Raw genomic sequence first — 19,033 nt, 5'->3', positions numbered from 1 at the left:
AGTAAGTCATTTCTCTGTCGTCAAGGGCTTTGTAGTTAACAGATATTGTTTAATAATCATTAGGACTAGGTGGCCCCTATGCTCTGTTGGTCCCCAAACAATGATGAAAACCTTTGTTGACGTATTCCTGACACCCACGGGACGAGTTACTCATAAATATTGGCTTAGGAATGTATTTACTGTTTTCAAGTACCTACCCCCCTACCCTAGGTTAAGTCTGAAACTGTCCCAGTGGCCCCTCAGTGGTGTGGAGGGCAGCGGCGAATTCTTCCAGATCAGTGTCTAACCAATCCCAGCCTGTGGGTAAGTTACACGATAATAAACTGGTCCCCTAGCCTAGGAACCTCCATATGCCACGCGTATGGCCCTAAAAAGACACAGACACGGAGTTCCCATCGTGGCGCAGTGATTAACGAATCCGACTAGGAACCATGAGGTCGTGGGTTTGATCCCTGGCCTTGCTCAGTGGGTTAAGGATCCAGTGTTGCCATGGGTTGTGGTGTAGTTTGCAGACTCGGGCTCGGATCCCGAGTTGCTGTGGCTCTGGCGTAGGCTGGCAGCTACGGCTCCGATTTGACCCCTAGCTTGGGAACCTCCATATGCCGCGAGAGCGGCCCTAGAAAAGGCAAAAAAAAAAAAAAGTGAGAACTGGGAAATTAGAAGGTGGGCGTGGAGTGTGTTTTAGGAGTAACTGCTGAGTAGGGGCAATAGGGGGGGCTTTGGTAGAGTCTCATTGTAAAATCCATTCCTATTTTGGAATTCCTAAACCAAAATAGAGCCTTTTCCTGCAAAAAGTTAGTTCCTAGGCGACTTCATGTTTCTTCTTTTTTTTTTTTTTTTTTTAATCTCTTTTGCCATTAAGGGGAACAAATTGGAGCCCAACCCAATCGAAGGCAGTTTTGCCTCAGGGAATTTGTCTGCTGTAGAACAAGGACACAGAGATAGGTCAAGTTGTAATGAGATGACATTTAGTCCTTTTTCTTCATCCCCTCATTTTTGGCCCCACTGCAGCATATGGAGCCACCCTGGCCAGGGATCACATCCGACCCACAGTCTCAATCTAAGCCGCAGCTGAGCCATGCTGAATCCTTAAACTACTGTGCCAGGCTGGGGATTGGACACAAATCCAGCACTCCCACGACACTGCTGATCCTGTGAGCCACAGTAGAAACTCCATTCCTTTTTTTTTCAATGGCCCCACCCAATTCTGGCCAGAGATGGAACCAGCGCCACAGCAGCAATCTGAGCCACTGCAGTGACCATCCAGATCCTTAACCCTGCACCACAAGGAAACTCCTATCTCGTTTACTTCTATCACACTTATTTGTATATGTTTTTAGGTAGTAAGCAGCTTTTCCTTAAAACTACCAGAAAACTTTCTGAAGGCAGTGAGATCTTCCAGTGTCCCACCCCATTCTCCTCACCAGACTCCAAAACCTCTTATTTCCAGCTTTGCCTCCAGCTGGCCTACTAAACTATTTTTGGTTGAGGCAAGCCCTCCCCCATCTTTTCTTTTTTTCTTTCTTTCTTTCTTTTTTTTTTTTTTCCAGTTCCTCTCCCAGATTGAGAAATCCTGGCTTGATCTGGATTTGTTTTTTGCAAGCTCAAGCGATTTTACTTTTTTCTTTGCCATCAGGCACTGTGTCCTGGGTTTGTGTGGCTTTGTTGTCCACCTGTGGATCACTAATTAACTAGCCTGGTGCCAGCGGTCCTTCAGATCCCAAGGGATGGACCGGGTGGCATTTTCACTTACACTCAGACTCCTCATAATTGCATTGGTGCTGCACGTACCTATGTGGAAAATACCCATGGACTGTCAGGCTTGGGGTTAATTGGTTTCACCTTACGTCCCGGGAGCAGAGTCCCAGCGCACATGCAGACTTGGTTCAAGTGCCCAGACCAGCTCCGTTCCAAGGGGAGTGGCATCTCGTAGAAAAGGAATTATTTTTACTCCACCCCTTTCCATCGCTCCCACCCACAGCCCCGCCTCCAGCTCCTGCCAAATGAGACAGAGATGAAATCTTAGAATAAACGTTTTCAAATGCAATTAATTGTTCATTTATATCCAGGAGTGGCAGATATATGATGATTCCCTTTTCATGGCAGGTCAAAGATGAAATTTGATTATGCTTTGAATGGTGTGGTTGGCTTCTTGAAATTCCATGCGGTGTCTTTACCTATGTGTTGCCCAGAGCCGCCGAAAGTGCCCTTATCTAACCAAGGGAGGCGCGCTTGTCTGCATATATAGAGGGAAGACACAGGGGCCGGCACCGGGAAAAGTCAAACCCTTCAAGCACAATGAAGAAGGGGAAGAAGGAGGCAGCCCCATGCTGTGAGCTAAGTAAGTAGCCAGCAAGTGTGGAACAGCCCAGGGAAGTTGCCCACCTTAGCCGACTTGGGACAGCAATAAGAATGGCTCCAGCCATTCTATATTCTAGTTGCACTACAAGTTCCCAAAAGAAAGGTTCTGGTCTGGAGGGACTTCATCAAGCCTTTCTGAAAATTTCCCAGGTGTGTTGTTAGAGAGATTCTCAGAACTAATTTGTGCATTTTTTTTCTCTCTAGGAGAAATTCTGTATGGAAACAAGCCTGTACGGGATAACTGATGCTCAGCCCAGTTTTTTGGGGGGTTCCTGAATTTTTTTTTTTTAACTTTGTACTTTATCTGGATTTTCCTTTTTGCAGTTTACCCTCTTTCTCTTAACATTTACCAACTAATAAAATTTTCTCCTAGCAGTTTTTACATGAAGAAAGAAGTCTGAGGGGCTTATGTTCTTTCTCTCTAAGCCTATGACTTGGTTAGACAAGCTTGGTTACCTTTGATGAAAGCGGTAAGGTGACGGGTGTGGAGAGTGGGGAGAGGGGTATCTAAGAATGTTTCTGGTAAATCTGTTTCTGGTAATGACACTGTAGAAAATTAGGGTGGTTAGTCAGACTATTTTCTCCGCTTTAAAGCACAATTGATCTGGCCATCACCTTCAGAGAAAGAATCTGGGGTGTGAGAATGAGGCTGGGGGCAGAGTGGGATTGATTTTGGGTAGGTGGGGAATAAAGTTTTGGGGAAGAAGTGAGGCAGCTTGTTAGGAGGGAAGAAAACAAGTCATTGCCCAGGCTTGGGAGTAGGAGATTGATGTAGTCGAACTGGCTGCACAAGATGCTTCGAGGTTCCTCCCAGGTTTGGGGTGCTCTCGGTGGGGCGGCAGATGCTATGATGTGGCTCTGCGAGGGAGAGGAAAAGATCCTGCCAGGTGGCTCTATTTTACAGGGTGGAGCTGCATCTCTTGCAGAGCCGTGTCTCAGAAGAAATAGTCTTGATTTCCAGGATCTAACGTGAGGTCGCGGCGAACTACTGCAGGAATCTTAGAGTCTCCAGACTGCCAGCGGGATGGGAGACTCCAATCCACACTTTGGGTTGGACCAGCGAGAGCACTGACTCTGCAGCAGAGAGCTCCAGGCCGGGCCGCAGTGGCTCCGCCTCCAGTCTGATCAAGGGTGGGCGGAGCCTCTGGATACTCAGTCTGCCCGCCACGCGCGCGGGCCGCTACGGGAATACGGGAACCCAGCCAATAGGAATGTGCGGTTGTGGTCCTGTCGGCCAATCGCTGGGCGTGTAGTGGGTAGGTTGGCGTGGCGCTGGCTCCCGGGATATGGAGCCACCCGCTCGGGGACCGCTTGTGAGGTGGTGGCGGAACCGGTAAGGCGAGGAGCGGGCCAGGTCAGGGGTCACGCTGGAGACCCGCTTTCCCCACTGGGGTGGGGTGGGCTCCAGGCGCCTGGGGGGCCGGCTTGGGTGCTGGCGCCGGGGCCAGTATGGGGCACGCGGGGCGCGGAGCGGGGCTACGGGGGGCGACGCCGGCGGGGAGGGCCTGGGCGCTGGGTCCAGATGGAACCGCGTTATTCGAAGGAAGACCAAGAGGAGGGGGACGGGGAGCGAAAGCCCGAGGTCGCAGGGACCTCGCCTTTTCCTCCGCGGCCTAAGAGAAATGGCTGAACCCCTGGTCGGACCTGCCGCGGTGTCGGGGCCCGCGATCGACTGTGCGCCGACCCCGCTTTGCGCCGAGAAAGAGGCCCTCGGCCCAGGGCAAGGTCCTCGCGGCTGCTGTCTTACCTTGGTGCTCTGGCGCCCCGTCCGCTCCCTGGGCCTCCCGCCGCCCCACTTCAACAAAAGAATTCATTTTACTGCACCCGACATCCAAGGAGCGCCTTAAGGTGTAGGGCCTGGACAGGCTGCTGAATACTTTTTGTGTAGATAGGTTTTCAGGCTTTTTGTGCAGGTTCCAGGCTCCAGGTACTTGTGCAGGGGGCATTATTGCACAGGATATGTGAATGGGGTAGTTGCTCTCTGTCTGTTAGATTTCATGTGTCCCTGCTTTTCAAGCTGTGTTTACTTTTTGATGTTCCTCCTTTGGGTTCATTTTTACTTGGTTTCTCCAAATTCCCTTTATATGTCCGACTATTTCAAAGCGCGTCGTTGGAGGAGAAGCTGAGGAACCTGGGCTTGAGTTTTCCTGTCCACTGCTCCAGAGGGAGTGTTAGGAAGTTAAGGGAATGTGACATCTCTTTAAAGTGAAAAGCAAAAGCAGAAATTATATGGAAGGAGAGAGGCAAGAGGAGACAGGTTTCCAGAAACTTTTGCTGGCGGTAATTCTAGTGAATATGGGTGAAACCAGGGGGCACTGTGTTTCGCCCTTGACTCCTGTGGAATCTGAACCCGGCCTAGTTTGCAGCACTCGTGGCTGCGTAAAACGTTGAGCGAGTTGCTTGGCCTCTTTGTTCTTTTGTGTCCACATACTTAAAATGGGGATGGATAATACCAATCTTAAAAGAGTTGGTAGTGAGTTTCAAATGAGTTACTACTCTTCACGTGCTTAGAACGAATCCTTGCATATATGAGTTTTTGTTATTATTACCTACCTGTGCCTTCTTTCCCCTTAAAGATTCCACACTAAAAGAATTCTGACCTTATTACTTATCCTTTGCTCAGAATTCTGCCAGCCTATTGCCCATGAACCTGTAGGCCTGTGTTTTCCATCCATGTCATTAATGATCTGAGGGTATGGTATAATTACCTGTGACTGGAGGCTTTCTACTGGGTGTTTATCATTAAATAAGATCGGAAACTACCGCTGTATGATACTAGGTCTGCCCTTGATAGCTGTGCTGAGTAAATGAAACATCTTTGTTTAGTTTTTCACTGAATACTGTTTCATGTATAGTCTTAACCTAGGCACTTTTTTTTTTTTTTTGACCCAATACCAAAAAGGCCATGATTGCAGCATTCTTGGTTTCTCATGTTTCCGGGATGGCCCTGGGACTCAGGCGGGGAATTTCTGGGCAGCCTGGCAGCACTTCTTGTTAATGAATGAGGAAGCTTGGCGCGAATCTCATCTTACGCTACTGTTAGGAAATCAGCGGTGATCCCTTGGAATACTCCACAGAGCTCCTAAGCAGCTTTGCTTCAGTTTTGACTCAGTGAAATGAAGGTTAGAGGTTGGGGACTAGTATCTACAGAGTAGATTCTTTTCCGTTTGATCTTTTTTTTTTTTTTTTTTTTAATATTATGGCTGCGCCCTCAGCATATGGAAGTTCTCGGGCCAGGAATTGAATCCAAGCTGCAGATGTGGCAGCGCCAGCTCCTTTAACCCATTGCACTGGGCCAGGGATCAAACCTGTGCCTCTGTAGTGATCTGAGCTGCTGCAGTCAGATTCTTCATCCACTGTGCCACAGTGGGAACTCCTCTAATTGGCTTTTTAGTGCTGAGAGCTTGGGTGGGTGCTGTGGAATCAAAGACATCTTTATTCCCCCCCCCCTTAGCCTGTACACAAATAGAAATGTCTGCTGGCAGACTTAAGTGCTTTCTGTGAGCTTCAGGTTTGCTTGGTGCTCTCTGGAAGGCTCTAATGGAAGACTTTTTTGTCTTCTAGTTCTCCCCTTCCAAGAAAGTTGCTGTTTATATACGTTGCATTATTGGGAACTAATCACAAAATGAGAAACTTTGAATTTATAAAAAAGAATGTCGAGGCATTCCCGCTGTGGCACAGTGGGATCAGCAGTGTCTCTGCAATGTGGGGATGTACCTTCAATCCCTGGCCCAGCACAGTGGGTTACAGACACTGGCGTTGCCACAGCTGTGGTGTAGGTCACAACTATGCCTTGGATCTGATCCCTGGCCTGGGAAGTCCATATGCCACCAGGCAGCCGAAAAAGGAAAAAAAAGAAAAAAAAAAAACAGCTTAGTTTTCTGCAGTAGTATGCTGTCCTGATTTGGCTGAAGTACACGTGATATAAGTTCAGTTATTTAACTGTGGAATATGGAATAAGACGACTTAGTACTTGTATGGGGTTGAAAATTGGATGCTGGCTTGGTGAGAGTAGAGGGCAGTGTCTTTATGAAACCTCTGCTTAAAAAAGGAGGACAGGGAATGACCTCTTTAAAAGGTTTAGTGTTTTTGCCTTAACATTGTTATTTTTAATCTTGTGAGTCTCTCTGGTTTGAATAAAAAATGCATGGGAAAAGAAGGCAGGGAGCATTTGAATGCAGAATATATGGAGTTAGAAGACCTGCATCCTTGTCTCACCCGTTGGATGCCATTTATTCTTTTGAAAGGTTAATATATTGAACAATTAACATTTATGGGCTGCTGGAGACACAAAGAAGAGCCTCGAGGTATTATCAGGAATATCGTGGATACAGTAAAACAACAAATATGTGTTATAAAAAAAAAACAAAAACAAATATGTGTGATAAACTATAATAAGATCATAATGGAATATAAAGTCATTGGCCAGGAATGAAAAAAATATTGTCTAATTCCTCTCCCACTTTTTCTTTTAAACCAAAAGCAGGCACAAGGTTTATTATTATAAGCACAGCTCATTCGGGAGAGCACACAGGGGAGCAGTTTAGAAACAAAACAACAAGTTCAGAGAGGAGTGTGGACACCCCCACTAGTGGGGAGCAAGCCAAAGGGACAGTGATTTAAATTTTCCTCTTCTGCCTTTTTTTTGGGGGGGAGGCCGCGCCAGGGATTGCACTTGCGCCACAGCAGTTACAGTGCTGGATCCTTAACCTGATGTGGCATCAGGGAGTTTCTCCTCCTCTTCCACTTTTAATTTAAGATCAGAGTAACTTAGTTTTTTTTTTTTTTTTTTTTTTTTTTTTTTAGTGTAAGGACCAGTTTCCAGTAAAGACTTAGATTGGGAAATTAGGGTTCTCATTCTTGTCTTTGTGCTTATTGCTAGTAGGTCATCTTATATGGGTTATTTTTTGTTTGTTTTGGTCCCATTTATCACTAATAATCAAGTGTCTATTAAAATTCCTAGCTAATGAAAGGAGGTGGTTTATTATTATTGAAATTTTAGCAGGTTCCAAAGAGCAGAAGTAGGCATTTATGAGGCTGGAGAATCTTGTATGTATTTGCTGTCTTTACACACACTTTTTCTTTGCTTCAAGATAAGAAACATTGGGAGTTGCCGCCATGGTGCAGTGGGTTAAGAATCCAACTGCAGGAGTTCCCGCTGTGGCTCAGTGGTTAACGAATCCGACTAGGAAAGAGGATCGGGTTCGATCCCTGGCTTTGCTCAGTAGGTGAAGGATCCAGTTGCCGTGAGCTATGGTGTAGGTTGCAGATGCGGCTCGGATCCCGTGTTGCTGTGGCTCTGGTGTAGGCCGGTGGCTGTGGCTCCCATTGGACCCCTAGCTTGGGAACCTTCATATGCCGCAAGAGCGGGCACAAGAAATGGCAAAAGACAAAAAAAAAAAAAAAAAAAAAAAAAGCCAACTGCAGAGGCGTGGGTCACTGCAGAGGTTTGGGTTCAATCCTTGGCCTGTTGCAGTGGGTTAAAGGATCTGGCATCACTGTAGCTGGGGTGTAGGCTGGTGTGGATCATATTGAACCCCTGGCCTGGAAATTTCTATATGCTGTGGGTGCGGGCATTAAATAAAATAAGAGAAAAGAAACATTGAGGAAAATATGAATTTAAAATTGTTAAGATCGGGAGTTCCCATCGTTGCTCAGTGGAAACGAATCTATCATCTGTGAGGACTCAAGTTTGATCCCTGGCCTTGCTCAGTGGGTTAAGGATCTGGCATTTCTTTGAGCTGTGGTGTAAGTCACAGATGAGGCTTGGATCCTGTGTTGCTCTGGCTGTAGTGCAGGCCAGCAGCTACAGCTCTGATTCGACCCTTAGCCTGGGAACCTCCATGTGCCGTGAGTGTGCTCCCCTGTACCCCTCCCTGCCAAAAAAGAAATAAAATTGTTAAGGTCAGTCTACATTGGCACACCAGTGTCTGTCACTGGAATAAATAAGTTGAATGTAATCTAATGATAATCATTCTTAACATTTGCCAGAGAAGAGTTAACTTTAGCAAGTAAAAGGACAAACACCCCCCCGCCCCCACCGCCCGAGACAAGAGGTGGGTATAGACTGATTTAATAGACTTTCTTAAGTGTAAAGGAGTCTGATGTTTTTGAAGAGCTTGGAGTTGTGTTCCAGGAGAGATGCGTCAGGCCAGGAGGGCAGGTTGGTCCGCCAAAGGGAAATGCCCTGTTGTGAACTTGGGGTAAGGAGGCAGCCAGGGAAGCTCACACTGTGAGAGTTGGGAGGAATGAAGACCAAGCTATAGTCTCCGAAGTAAGGTTTTAGTGACCCTGACCGTGAGCCGTCAAGGAGGTTTGGAAGCTGGTTAAGCCTCAGAACACTGAGCAGAGAAAGTGGAGAGCTCTCTTTAATGGGTATTCTTCATTCGGCCCTTCCAATAACTGAAGTCTCTGGTCGATGAGTGATATTTTTGTTGAGTCCTTCTTGACAGCCCGGCCACATTTCTCCCAAGTGTTATCATCTTTGACACCCAGGCATCTGGCTTCATTATCAACTGTACTTTGCTCCCCACGCCTTATCCCCTCTATCCTCTTCTTGCTGCCTAACATTTTCTGTTTTTCTCTCTTATCATGAGTGGTTCTCAATGTCAGGTGTTTCTTTTAACTTGTAAAACAGATTTTCAAAAGTCCAGCTCAGGCGGAATCAGCTAACTTGCTGTGGAGTTGAAAGGGTGGTTCTCTGGTAGACTAAGCAGGACATCTCCAGTTTTGAGCATATTTCTATGGCATATGAGGTCAGTACAATGAAGAACCGTCTAAGCTGGTATCTCGGTGGCCGCTGCCCGAGGGTGAGACAGCCGTCCACACACGGGGAGGCTCTGATGCGTGGTAATTGCACTGTACAATAGCAGCACTGTTTGTGCTTTATGAACTGGGCGTGCTTGTGTGACCTGCAGCTTACGGAAACATTATCCACTCAGGTAGAGAAGATTAGCATTTCAAGGCCTTTTTCTTAAACTAACGAACACCAGAGGGGTTTTTTTTGCTTTGTTCTTCCGTCAGGAAGTAGGTATAATCTGTCTTCACCCTGTCTTTTTTTTCCCTTTTTGTTTTATATCAAATTCATTGTTATGAGAGAAAAACAGGATTATTATTATCCAATTCTTTTTTCCTCTGTTTTTGGCTGCCCCTGCAGCATAGGGAAGCTCCCGAGCCGGTAATCGAACCAGCAGTGCTACAGAGACAAGCCAGATCGTTAACCCACGGCTCCCCATTTTTTTCCAAATTTTAAAAATATTTCCAAACTTCACATCCTCAGTTATAATTTAGAAATTCTCATAGCTTTTTAAGCTTTCTGAGCTCTCCTCACCTGTGGTGGGGGCAGATTAAGTTTTTGGAATTAGATGGATATTGTAATGGAAAGGCTCAGAAAATGGTGCTTCTTTAATGGAAAAATAGGAAGTAATCATTGCTTATTTTTAGAAATGGCTAGTAATTGTCCTTATTGGAATACATAGGGTTCAGACAGCAATTAGCTCTGTTTGAACTACTGAATATTCCTGAATTGTGTTGACTTCCAGTCATCCAGGGGCCGGAGCTCACCTTCAGGAAGAATGTCTTGTACAATGTAGATGTTAGATAAATAGTAATGGTTTAGTAGCCATATCAAGGCCTTTAGTCTTAAAGTAGACCTCTGCAGAAAAGGGAATTTTAGAAGAATCTGGACGTCTTTACAAAAATGTATTTTCTTCAAGACAAGTGGGATTCTTTTTTTTTTTTTTTAAACACAACTCCTCATTATTCTCTAATAAACACCTTGGATATTGGTTTTTTTTTTTTTTTTTTTGTCTTTTTGCCATTTTCTTGGGCCACTCCCGCGGCATATGGAGGTTCCCAGGCTGGGGGTCTAATTGGAGCTGTGGCCACCAGCCTACGCCAGAGCCACAGCAACGCAGGATCCGAGCCGCGTCCGCAATCTACACCACAGCTCACGGCAACGCCGGATCGTTAACCCACTGAGCAAGGGCAGGGACCGAACCCGCAACCTCATGGTTCCTAGTCGGATTCGTTAACCACTGCACCATGACGGGAACTCCGATATTGTTTTTTAAAGCGTTGATCTGTATGTACATCTGGCAGTTTCCATTTTGTCACCACGATGTTGCTGGCACTGAACACTGGCTGAGGAAGCAGCAGGAAGGGAGAAGAGACGTCTTTGCTAGTCAACTGTAAACATTCCTGTTCACATTTAAATCAGCTGATTCCCTGCAAACACTTTTCTGGTTGCCTCTTTGAAAACTTTTCCTACTTAATGCTGTGGTGTAGGCCGGCAGCTATAGCTCCCATTAGACCCCTAGCCTGGGAACTAAAAAAAAAAAGACAAAAATTCCTCTCCAAAACTTAAAATTAATTTTAGGGAGACTTTTGCAACATTGAACAGAGCTCTAAAATCAGTGAAATGGTCTTTCATGACTGCCTTTGCTCTGTGTAAGAGAATTTTATAGGAAAAAAATTCAAACTTTTTTTAACTATCAAGGGAAAAAATTTAAGTTAAAGTTGTATCATTTTATTTATGTATGTATGTATATTTTGTCTTTTGTCCTTTTAGGGCTGCACCTGCGGCATATGGAGGTTCCCAGGCTAGGCGTCGAATCGGAGCTACAGCTGCTGGTCTACGCCAGAGCCACAGCAATGCCAGATCCGAGCCGCATCTGCAACCTACCCTACAGCTCATGGCAATGCCGGATCCTTAACCCACTGAGTGAGGCCAGGGATTGAACCCTCAACCTCATGGTTCCTAGTCGAATTCATCTCCGCTGTGCCATGACAGGAACTTCTAAAGTTGTATTATTTTAATACTCAGTATTTCACATTTTCTTGGTGGCAATTTTCAAAACATGTTTGGGCTATCCAGACTGTTCTTCTAGCATTTCTTGTAAATACTAAGAGAACGTATAGAATTATTGTTAATTAGGTGATCAGAGTCTATTATAGCTAGTATGTGTTTGGGGGCCAACTTTTTATTTTGATGTATTTTCAGACTTACCGAAAAGTTGTAAGAATGGTATCCAGGAATAAATGCTTTCAGGGTCATGTGATATGACAGTACTAAGCAGTAGATGTGCCTTGGGGCAACCTGAAAGAGGGCCATTTACGCCAAACTAGGGAGTCAGGAAATGCCCTCCTGAGGAGAATTTTTCTAATTCTTCGCATTCAGGTAAAACCTCCAAATTGCAATTTCAGAGCATGACTGTCTGCGCACTGTGTCCAAGGAGTAGTAAGTTAGCTTAAGGCCATGGATGCCTGCCAAGCAGACAGTTTCAGGTCCCTGATAATCCATTGCAGAAGCTTTGTCAGAGAGAGGTTAACCGAATGGCCCTGAAGTGTTCATTGAGAAACTGAGTGAATCTGTTTGACCTTTACATTAAAAAAAAAAGTTTTTTGGTGAATTTTTTTCTAAGTGCAAAACCACATACAGTGTGTATTCAGTGAGAGGTCTTCCTCTTGCCTGACCTTTTGTCCTCCGCCACGCCTTTCTCTTAGGGACAGCATTACCAGTTTTTGGCTTGTGCTTTGGGTATCGTCTGTGCATGTATGTGTGTATGTTCTCTTTTTGCTACAAAAGTGATGGCGTACTGTTTATAAATTGGGTTTTTAACTTGATGACAAATCTTGGAGATTGCTTCTCAGCAATCCGTGTAGACCTGCCATATTTATGACAGCTGCATAGCTGCATGACATGGTGTTCCATCCTATGAATGGTTGTTTTTAGTCTTTTGACACTACAAACAATGCTATGGGAAATATTCTTTTTTTTTTTTTTTTGGTCATTTTAGGGCTGTACCTGTGGCATATGGAGGTCCCCAGGCTAGGGTCGAATCAGAGCTGCAGCCACTGGCCTACGCCACAGCCACAGCAATGCCAGATCTGATTCCCGTCTGCGACCTACTCCACAGCTCATGGCAATGTCAGATCCTTAACCCACTGAGGGAGGCCAGGGGTTGAATCTTCGTCGTCATGGATGCTAATCAGATTCGTTTCCACTGAGCCATGACGGGAACTCCAGAAAGTATTCTTGCACATACTTCCTTGTGTGAGTGTTTCTTGAGTAGGCATTCTTAGAAATGGAATTGCTGGGTCAACAGATATATAGGCTTCTGATGTTTCAAACAGAAAATGTAATTTGATTGGCATTCTTATCTTGTAAAACAGTCTTAGAACTTTTGATAAAGAATGGGATAAAATAGTTATATTACACTGAACCATGAGTGCTGTCTTTTTTTTTTTTTTTTTTTTTTTCCCTGCTGTTGATTGCTACTTGATAGGAAGAAACTTTACTGGCTTGACCAGAAGGTGACCCTTAATAGCTGGGGGTGAGCTAGAATATCAAAGGAATGTTAATCATAGTCTTTTAGAATATTGAGCGGTTGATTTTTGTTGCTTGTATCTCCACTTCATCTTTTCCTTAATGTAATTAAATGACTGAAGGGACCTGGTCGTATGGTCCTAGAGAGCAAAACTGTCCTCTTATTAACTTAGTGTTTCCATAACGGTTTTAAATTTTTATGGAGACTTAAATACTGTGCAGCACACCAAGCATAACTGACCCTCTGTTCTCTGCCCTCGTTATGTTCTATAGACACTGCAAATAGTGGAGCTTATAATTTGTTGACTAAATGTTTTGGTGAAAAAGTTGGAGTCTAGAATCCATTTTTCTCTTTTAGAATAATACAGTTTTGTTTTTTTTTTTGTTTTTTGTTTTTTTGTCTTTTAAGGCTGCACCCGTGGCATATGGAAGTTCTCAGGCTAAGGGTTGAATTGGAGCTGTAGCTGCCGGCCTACACCACAGCCATAGCACCTCAGGATCCGAGCCATGTCTGTGACCTATACCACAGCTCACAGCAGCCCTGGATCCTTAACCCCTTGAGCGAGGCTAGGAATCGAACCTGCATCCTCATGGTTACTAGTCGGATTCATTTCTGCTGCACCACAATAGGAACTCATGTTTCTAAGATTTCACAGAGATCACCAGGCTTCTTGTATTTTGTTGGCTCTGTAATTAGTATAGGAGTAATCACTTGGACTACTAATAATAATTACTAAAAATTTTATCTCGAAGGGAGTTCCTGTTGTGGCTCAGCAGTAACGAACCCAAGGGTGCGGCCCTAAAAAAGACCCAAAAAAAATTTATCTTGAAATATTTCTGTTTAGAATTATTTAACTATCACCTCTGCAGACTACAGGATTAGGGAAAACACACTACTATATTAATCGTTTGCTTTTTCTTTTCTTTCTTTTTATTATTTATATGTTTATTTTTTTTTTGTCTATGCCCTGGCCATGTGGCAGTTCCTGGGCCAGGGATTGAACCTGAGCCACAAGTACACTTCCTACTTTTTAAATATGTTTTAAATGCCTGGTTGGAGAGGAGTTTTGGGCCTTCTGGGACAGAATATCACTACAAAAATAATATAATTGAATTGGTTCTTAGTGAGTAGGGTTGCAGGTAGAAACTTGAGTTATTCTGAATAATAATATTCTAATAATATTGTGCTCAGAGCTGACTGCAGTATAATAAAGATGCCTCATATCAAATAGCCCAAGACTTTCCTTGTAAGCGCCATAGTCACAGATCTGCCCTGTAGTTTCTAATTTATTATGTGTTATCCTGGCTTCTTAAAATTCTATATAAAATAAAAGTAGAGGAGTTCCTGTTGTGGCTCAGCAGGCAAGAACCTGACTAGTATCCATGAAGATGCAGGTTCAATCCCTGGCCTTGCTCAGTGGGTTAAGGATTTGGTATTGCCATGAGCTGTGGTATAGGTCAAAGACACAGCTTGGATCTGCCATTGCTGTGGCTGTAGTGTAGGCCGGTGGCTACAGCTCTGATTTGACCCCTATCTTGGGAATTTAGTATGCCGAGGTGCTGCTCTAGAAAGACAGAAAAGAAAAAAGAGAAAGAAAAAAAATGCTGTGGGTGGGGCCTAGGAACCTTGCTATGATTGGATTCCAAGAGGCTCTGCTACTAAGTGGTCAGATGTGTAAAACCCAATTGGGCGAGGTACCCTTGTAACTGGCTGAAAGAGTGGTTGCATTTAGTCTGTATTATTGGGGTCTGTTGGTGAAAACGTCTGGTGGCTCAAAATCTGATAGGAAGGACGTGGCTGTTGTTCCTTGTAACAAAATATTTGATATGGGTGAGTACAGAAATGAAAGCTTATGTTTTCCAGATTAGCACCTAGTAGTATGTTTTAGTAACTTTAAAAGATAGATGAAACCTAACACTGCCTTCAGGTCTGAATTCTGTAATTCTGCAAAATAGGAGAAGAATAGGTAGATAGTCTGAAAAAGAAAGTAGAGGACTATTCAGACAGGAGGAACAAAGGTACAAGAGTAAAAGAAAAAAGACTGTTTAAGTAGTAAAAGATAGCTAAGGGGAGGCTTCTCAACTTTTTCTGTAGGATAATTATTATTGGGATTTAAGGAGGGGTGGCTAACAGTTCACCTTCTAAATTTGGGATCAGCTGAGAAGTAGATTCGGTAAGCAGTAGATCACAATTTTTGAAAATCAGCCTTATGGATGGAGTTGACTGGAGAATGTGCTGTAGATCTGTGGCCCGAGGAGCTTACTCCTCTCCCCCCCACCCCTGTTAAACTTTAATGGGATGCTGGACACCTGGGGCACCCCCTCACCCCCATCTGCCCTGGAGGGGCGGAAGTGCAGGAGAGAAGTGCAGGTGAGCTGCAGACGCTGCCTTGTCCCAGGTGCCTCAGTTCTCCTTGAGAGCCCAGGACGGAGGGTCATGGTCCTTAGTTTCTTCTCCCAGTTGGTGAAATTTTTGGGAATGGGACCGGAAACGCTACACCTAAGGTCTCTCTTCAGGGAAATAAGAGCCTGGGAAATAGTGGCCCTCTACCACCAAGGGCTGGTGAGACGCTTCCCCTTTCTCCTTTCCAGAAAATTGAAAAGTGAGCTTAAATTGTTAGGTCGGAGGGATTTTTAGATCTCTGCCCTTAAAAACTCATAAAAATGGGAATTTGGGGAGAGTCAGTCTGGCTTTAAATACTTGGCTTAATCTGGAGGCAAAGGCAGAGACTGGGTGATTGCTTAGCAGCCTCTCTGTGTGTACTTAATGAAAAGTATTTGCCTGCTTCCCTGAAATACCTTTTGTTTCAGTTTGGTTTTGAAGTCTTGCCAGCAAAAACATGATTAAGATTTTTTTTTTTTTTTTTTTTTGTCTTTTGCTGCTGTTGTTGTTGCTATTTCTTGGGCCGCTCCCGCGGCATATGGAGGTTCCCAGGCTAGGGGATGAATCGGAGCTGTAGCCACCGGCCTACGTCAGAGCCACAGCAACGCAGGATCCGAGCCTCGTCTGCAACCTACACCACAGCTCACGGCAACGCCGGATCGTTAACCCACTGAGCAAGGGCAGGGACCGAACCCGCAACCTCATGGTTCCTAGTTGGATTCGTTAACCACTGCGCCACCACGGGAACTCCATGATTAAGATTTTGACATTTTTTATTAAACATCTTCTTAACTGTGTTCTGATAACTGTAATTATTTCCAGGGTTATCTACTTCAGTAGAACGGTTACTCTTTTCCGTTCAGTCATACAGAGTAACAGAAGACTGATTTTGAACTTGTTAGTTTTAGTTCCTTCTTGCTAATTCCTCTCCCTCCCCTTTCTCCTTTCCAGAATCCTATTCTAAGAACTCAGGCACTCAGGTATCCGCCATGGTATTAGGTCCTGAACAGAAGACACCGTCTGGTAATTTATAGCTTTGTGTTGTTGTCTAATTATTATTTGAAATTAGGCTTTGCCAGTAACAGAAATTTACTATATTGTCCTTGTCCTCTATCCCAACAAAAACTGTCCCCATGTCCTCTCCCTCCGCCAACCATGTCCTCATGGAGATCTCCTCCATTCAGAGGTTACCACCTGGTGACCTAGGCTGTAAATGAAAATGGTTTTGTAACCAGAGACCGGCCTCATATCTTATTTCCAATTCTGAGTAGAGCCAAGATTAGCTGTGAGTTTGGTTTCTATAGCAATAATGCTTGTCAAGGCAGTATTTTTTGCAGACCTGGCATATAAACCTCCAGAGTGCTTGGACTGTACACAGCCCTTCAGATCTGCCTGGAGCTGTAAAATACTAAGCTAGCATCTTATAGAGTTGTTCCATTAGACTTCTTGAGTGCTTTGACTAATCTTTCCTGATTCTAAAGGTCTGGTTCAGAATTTCCATTCCTTTTCTATAAATGTCCTCCTCAGTTCAGCACTATTTAAGGTGAAGTAGGTCAGCTCCCTGCAGAAGGAAAGCTTTTGTTTTTCTAATTGCAGGTTGCAGAGATTTCTTGGAAACCCTGAGATTAGAGCCTTGTAGTTAAAAATAGCCATTTGGTGACTACAGCAAACTGAGCTTTGTATCTTTCCGGTGGATTAGCCCTTTTCTTCCAGACCCTCCTCCTCCCTGCATTTAAAATTACCTGAAAAAATGCAGGGCTCTGGGAAACCCGGGTGATTAGTCTGAGATGAGCACTCATCGTGAGGGCTGCCCCCCCCTCCCCCTCCCCCAGCTCTTCACTGCCAGCCTGAGTCAGGAGGCAAAGGGTTCCTGTTTGCTGGTTTCCCTGCAGCTTCAGGGTTTAGCCTGAAATGTGGCAGGAGTTTGCAGCTTGCACATTTTTGGAGAAGGCTGGTGGAGGTATAATGTCCCAGGATGATTCTTTCAGTAAGTTATGAAATAAGGGGGAAGGAGGGTGTCCCGATGGACTCACCTGTCTCCTGAAGATTTTAGATTACCAGTGATTTTCGATTACCAGTGGGGCTAGTCAGGCAATGTTATGTATTAAGCCCTGAAGACATCAGTATTTTTAGAAGAAAATGATGGAAGAAAATGAAATGGTTCTAGAAATTGGCAATGAGGAATAGAAGTATGACAGTAGGAGGAAACCATTGTGAGACTAGTGTTGAGAACTGATATAGAGCCATTGGGGAAGTGGGATGAAAGGGAGCTTTTTTTTTACCGTACGCATTTTTGCATTTCTCACATTTTCAGCCATGTGAATGTATTGCCTATTCAAAAATTAATTTATTAAAAATAGAAATAAAAAGGACTAGAAATTGAGATAGAGTCAGATGGGTCTTATGTGCTTAAGCATGAAAAAGATTTAATTTCAGTATTTCTGAGGATGAGTTGTTAGTGTATTTTGTTCAGTTGAATTAATTTCTTCTCACATGTCTTAATGCAGAAGATGCTTCTGGAGAACATGGGGACACGGCCAGTCTTGGTGCCATCAACCCTGCCTACAGTCACTCCTCTCTCCCGCAGTCGCCCGGGGGGCTCTCAGAGGAGCCCTTCACCACCTACTTTGACGAGAAGATCGCCATTCCTGAGGAGGAGGTTCGTGACAGGTCCTTGGGAGGAAAACACTGGTATCCAGGGGGAACCTGGGAGTGAAACGTCTGCTGGACAACTCAAGATTGACAGCAGTGTCAGATCTAATTGTGACAAGCAATCTCTAAAGGCTGAATTTGTGGTAATCAGAGTAAACAAAAACTGTTAAGGAAACTGAGGGCTTTGAAAACCCCTAACCCTAACCATTGCCAAGTTCTACTTATATGCATTTTTTGATCAAGACAGTATAAATTTCATGTTCCTTTTTTTGCATTTGGGTAGTGGTTGGCACAGAGGTACTGTTATTATTGCTTGGGTTTTAGAGTGAAAGTCTGTTGGAAAGAGCTGGGCTCTTAGGTTTTGGACAGAGGTGGCCCGCTTGTGGTAAGTAGTGCATCAGATGGAAGTGAAAATTGGTCACACCCAATATCCAACTTCCTAAATCTTTTGTTGTTATGAAGCTGAGATTGTCGCTTTAAGTGTGATAAAATAGAAGGTAAATTACCTCAGCAGTGCGGAGGCGATAATCATTGGGATCTCTCTTCCTCTCTCGTACAGCACTCGTGTTTTAGCTTTCGTAAACTCTGGGCTTTCACGGGACCAGGATTTCTTATGAGCATTGCCTACCTGGATCCAGGAAACATCGAGTCTGATTTGCAGTCTGGAGCAGTGGCTGGATTTAAGGTGAACATCGAGTGCTACCTCGTCCCTCTGAAGCACACACAGCACACCACATCCTCTTCCTGTCCTTTGCCTGTCGGTCATCAACCTTGGCAGCCACATACCCACGTGCTCCTTCGTTGGTTGTGACACTTAGGTGAAAAGTACTTTTCCATTAAAAAAAAAAAAAAAAATTATTTTATCCATGTAGCTGTTTTTTACAATTTTATTTCAGCCACATAGTTTCCTGGAACAAAGGAGAAACTGTAGATGGAAGAAACTAAGGCTGAGAAGGGTTTAAGGTGACCTAGCAGGTTCTGGGCAGAACGAGATGCAGAACTCAGGTCATTTGATTCCTGACCTGGGCACTATTCCTCACTGTGGTGGTTCCCACTCACATGGCTAAACAAGCAGACCAACCTCCCCACAACCTGCCCCCCCCCCACCCATCACCACTTATCTAATAAGTGTTATGGTGGGATTTTGTTCCAGTTGCTCTGGATTCTTCTTTTGGCCACCATCGTGGGGCTCCTGCTCCAGCGCCTTGCGGCTAGACTGGGAGTGGTCACTGGGCTGCATCTTGCTGAAGTGTGTCACCGTCAGTATCCCAAGGTGAGCAGCGTTTGTTCCTCGTAGGAATCTGTGCCGC

At 44.6% G+C, this 19,033-nt stretch overlaps 1 protein-coding gene across 17 annotated transcripts in view; it reads left to right on the top strand.

Moving 5' to 3' along the window:
- Positions 1-2,269: 2,269 nt before the first annotated feature.
- The window catches only part of SLC11A2 (solute carrier family 11 member 2), a 37,351-nt gene continuing 20,587 nt past the window's right edge, over positions 2,270-19,033 (top strand). For 4 of the 17 annotated variants that reach the window (XM_085024854.1, XM_021081709.2, XM_085024851.1 and 1 more), the window contains exons 1-5: positions 3,509-3,617; positions 16,023-16,094; positions 17,579-17,730; positions 18,283-18,408; positions 18,877-18,996. Coding sequence is in view for 9 of the 17 variants with exons in the window: in XM_021081709.2 (XP_020937368.1) it covers positions 16,061-16,094; positions 17,579-17,730; positions 18,283-18,408; positions 18,877-18,996 (432 nt within the window). In the remaining 8 variants the exon portion in view is untranslated. 17 annotated transcript variants of the gene reach the window in all.

This window comes from Sus scrofa, chromosome 5, assembly GCF_054392235.1.
Source record: "Sus scrofa isolate SSC_HxYL_T2T_F1_AM1 chromosome 5, Sscrofa_HxYL_maternal_Yorkshire_Landrace_v2.0, whole genome shotgun sequence".
Lineage (NCBI taxonomy): Eukaryota > Metazoa > Chordata > Mammalia > Artiodactyla > Suidae > Sus > Sus scrofa.
This window is presented reverse-complemented; position numbering and strand designations above follow the sequence as displayed.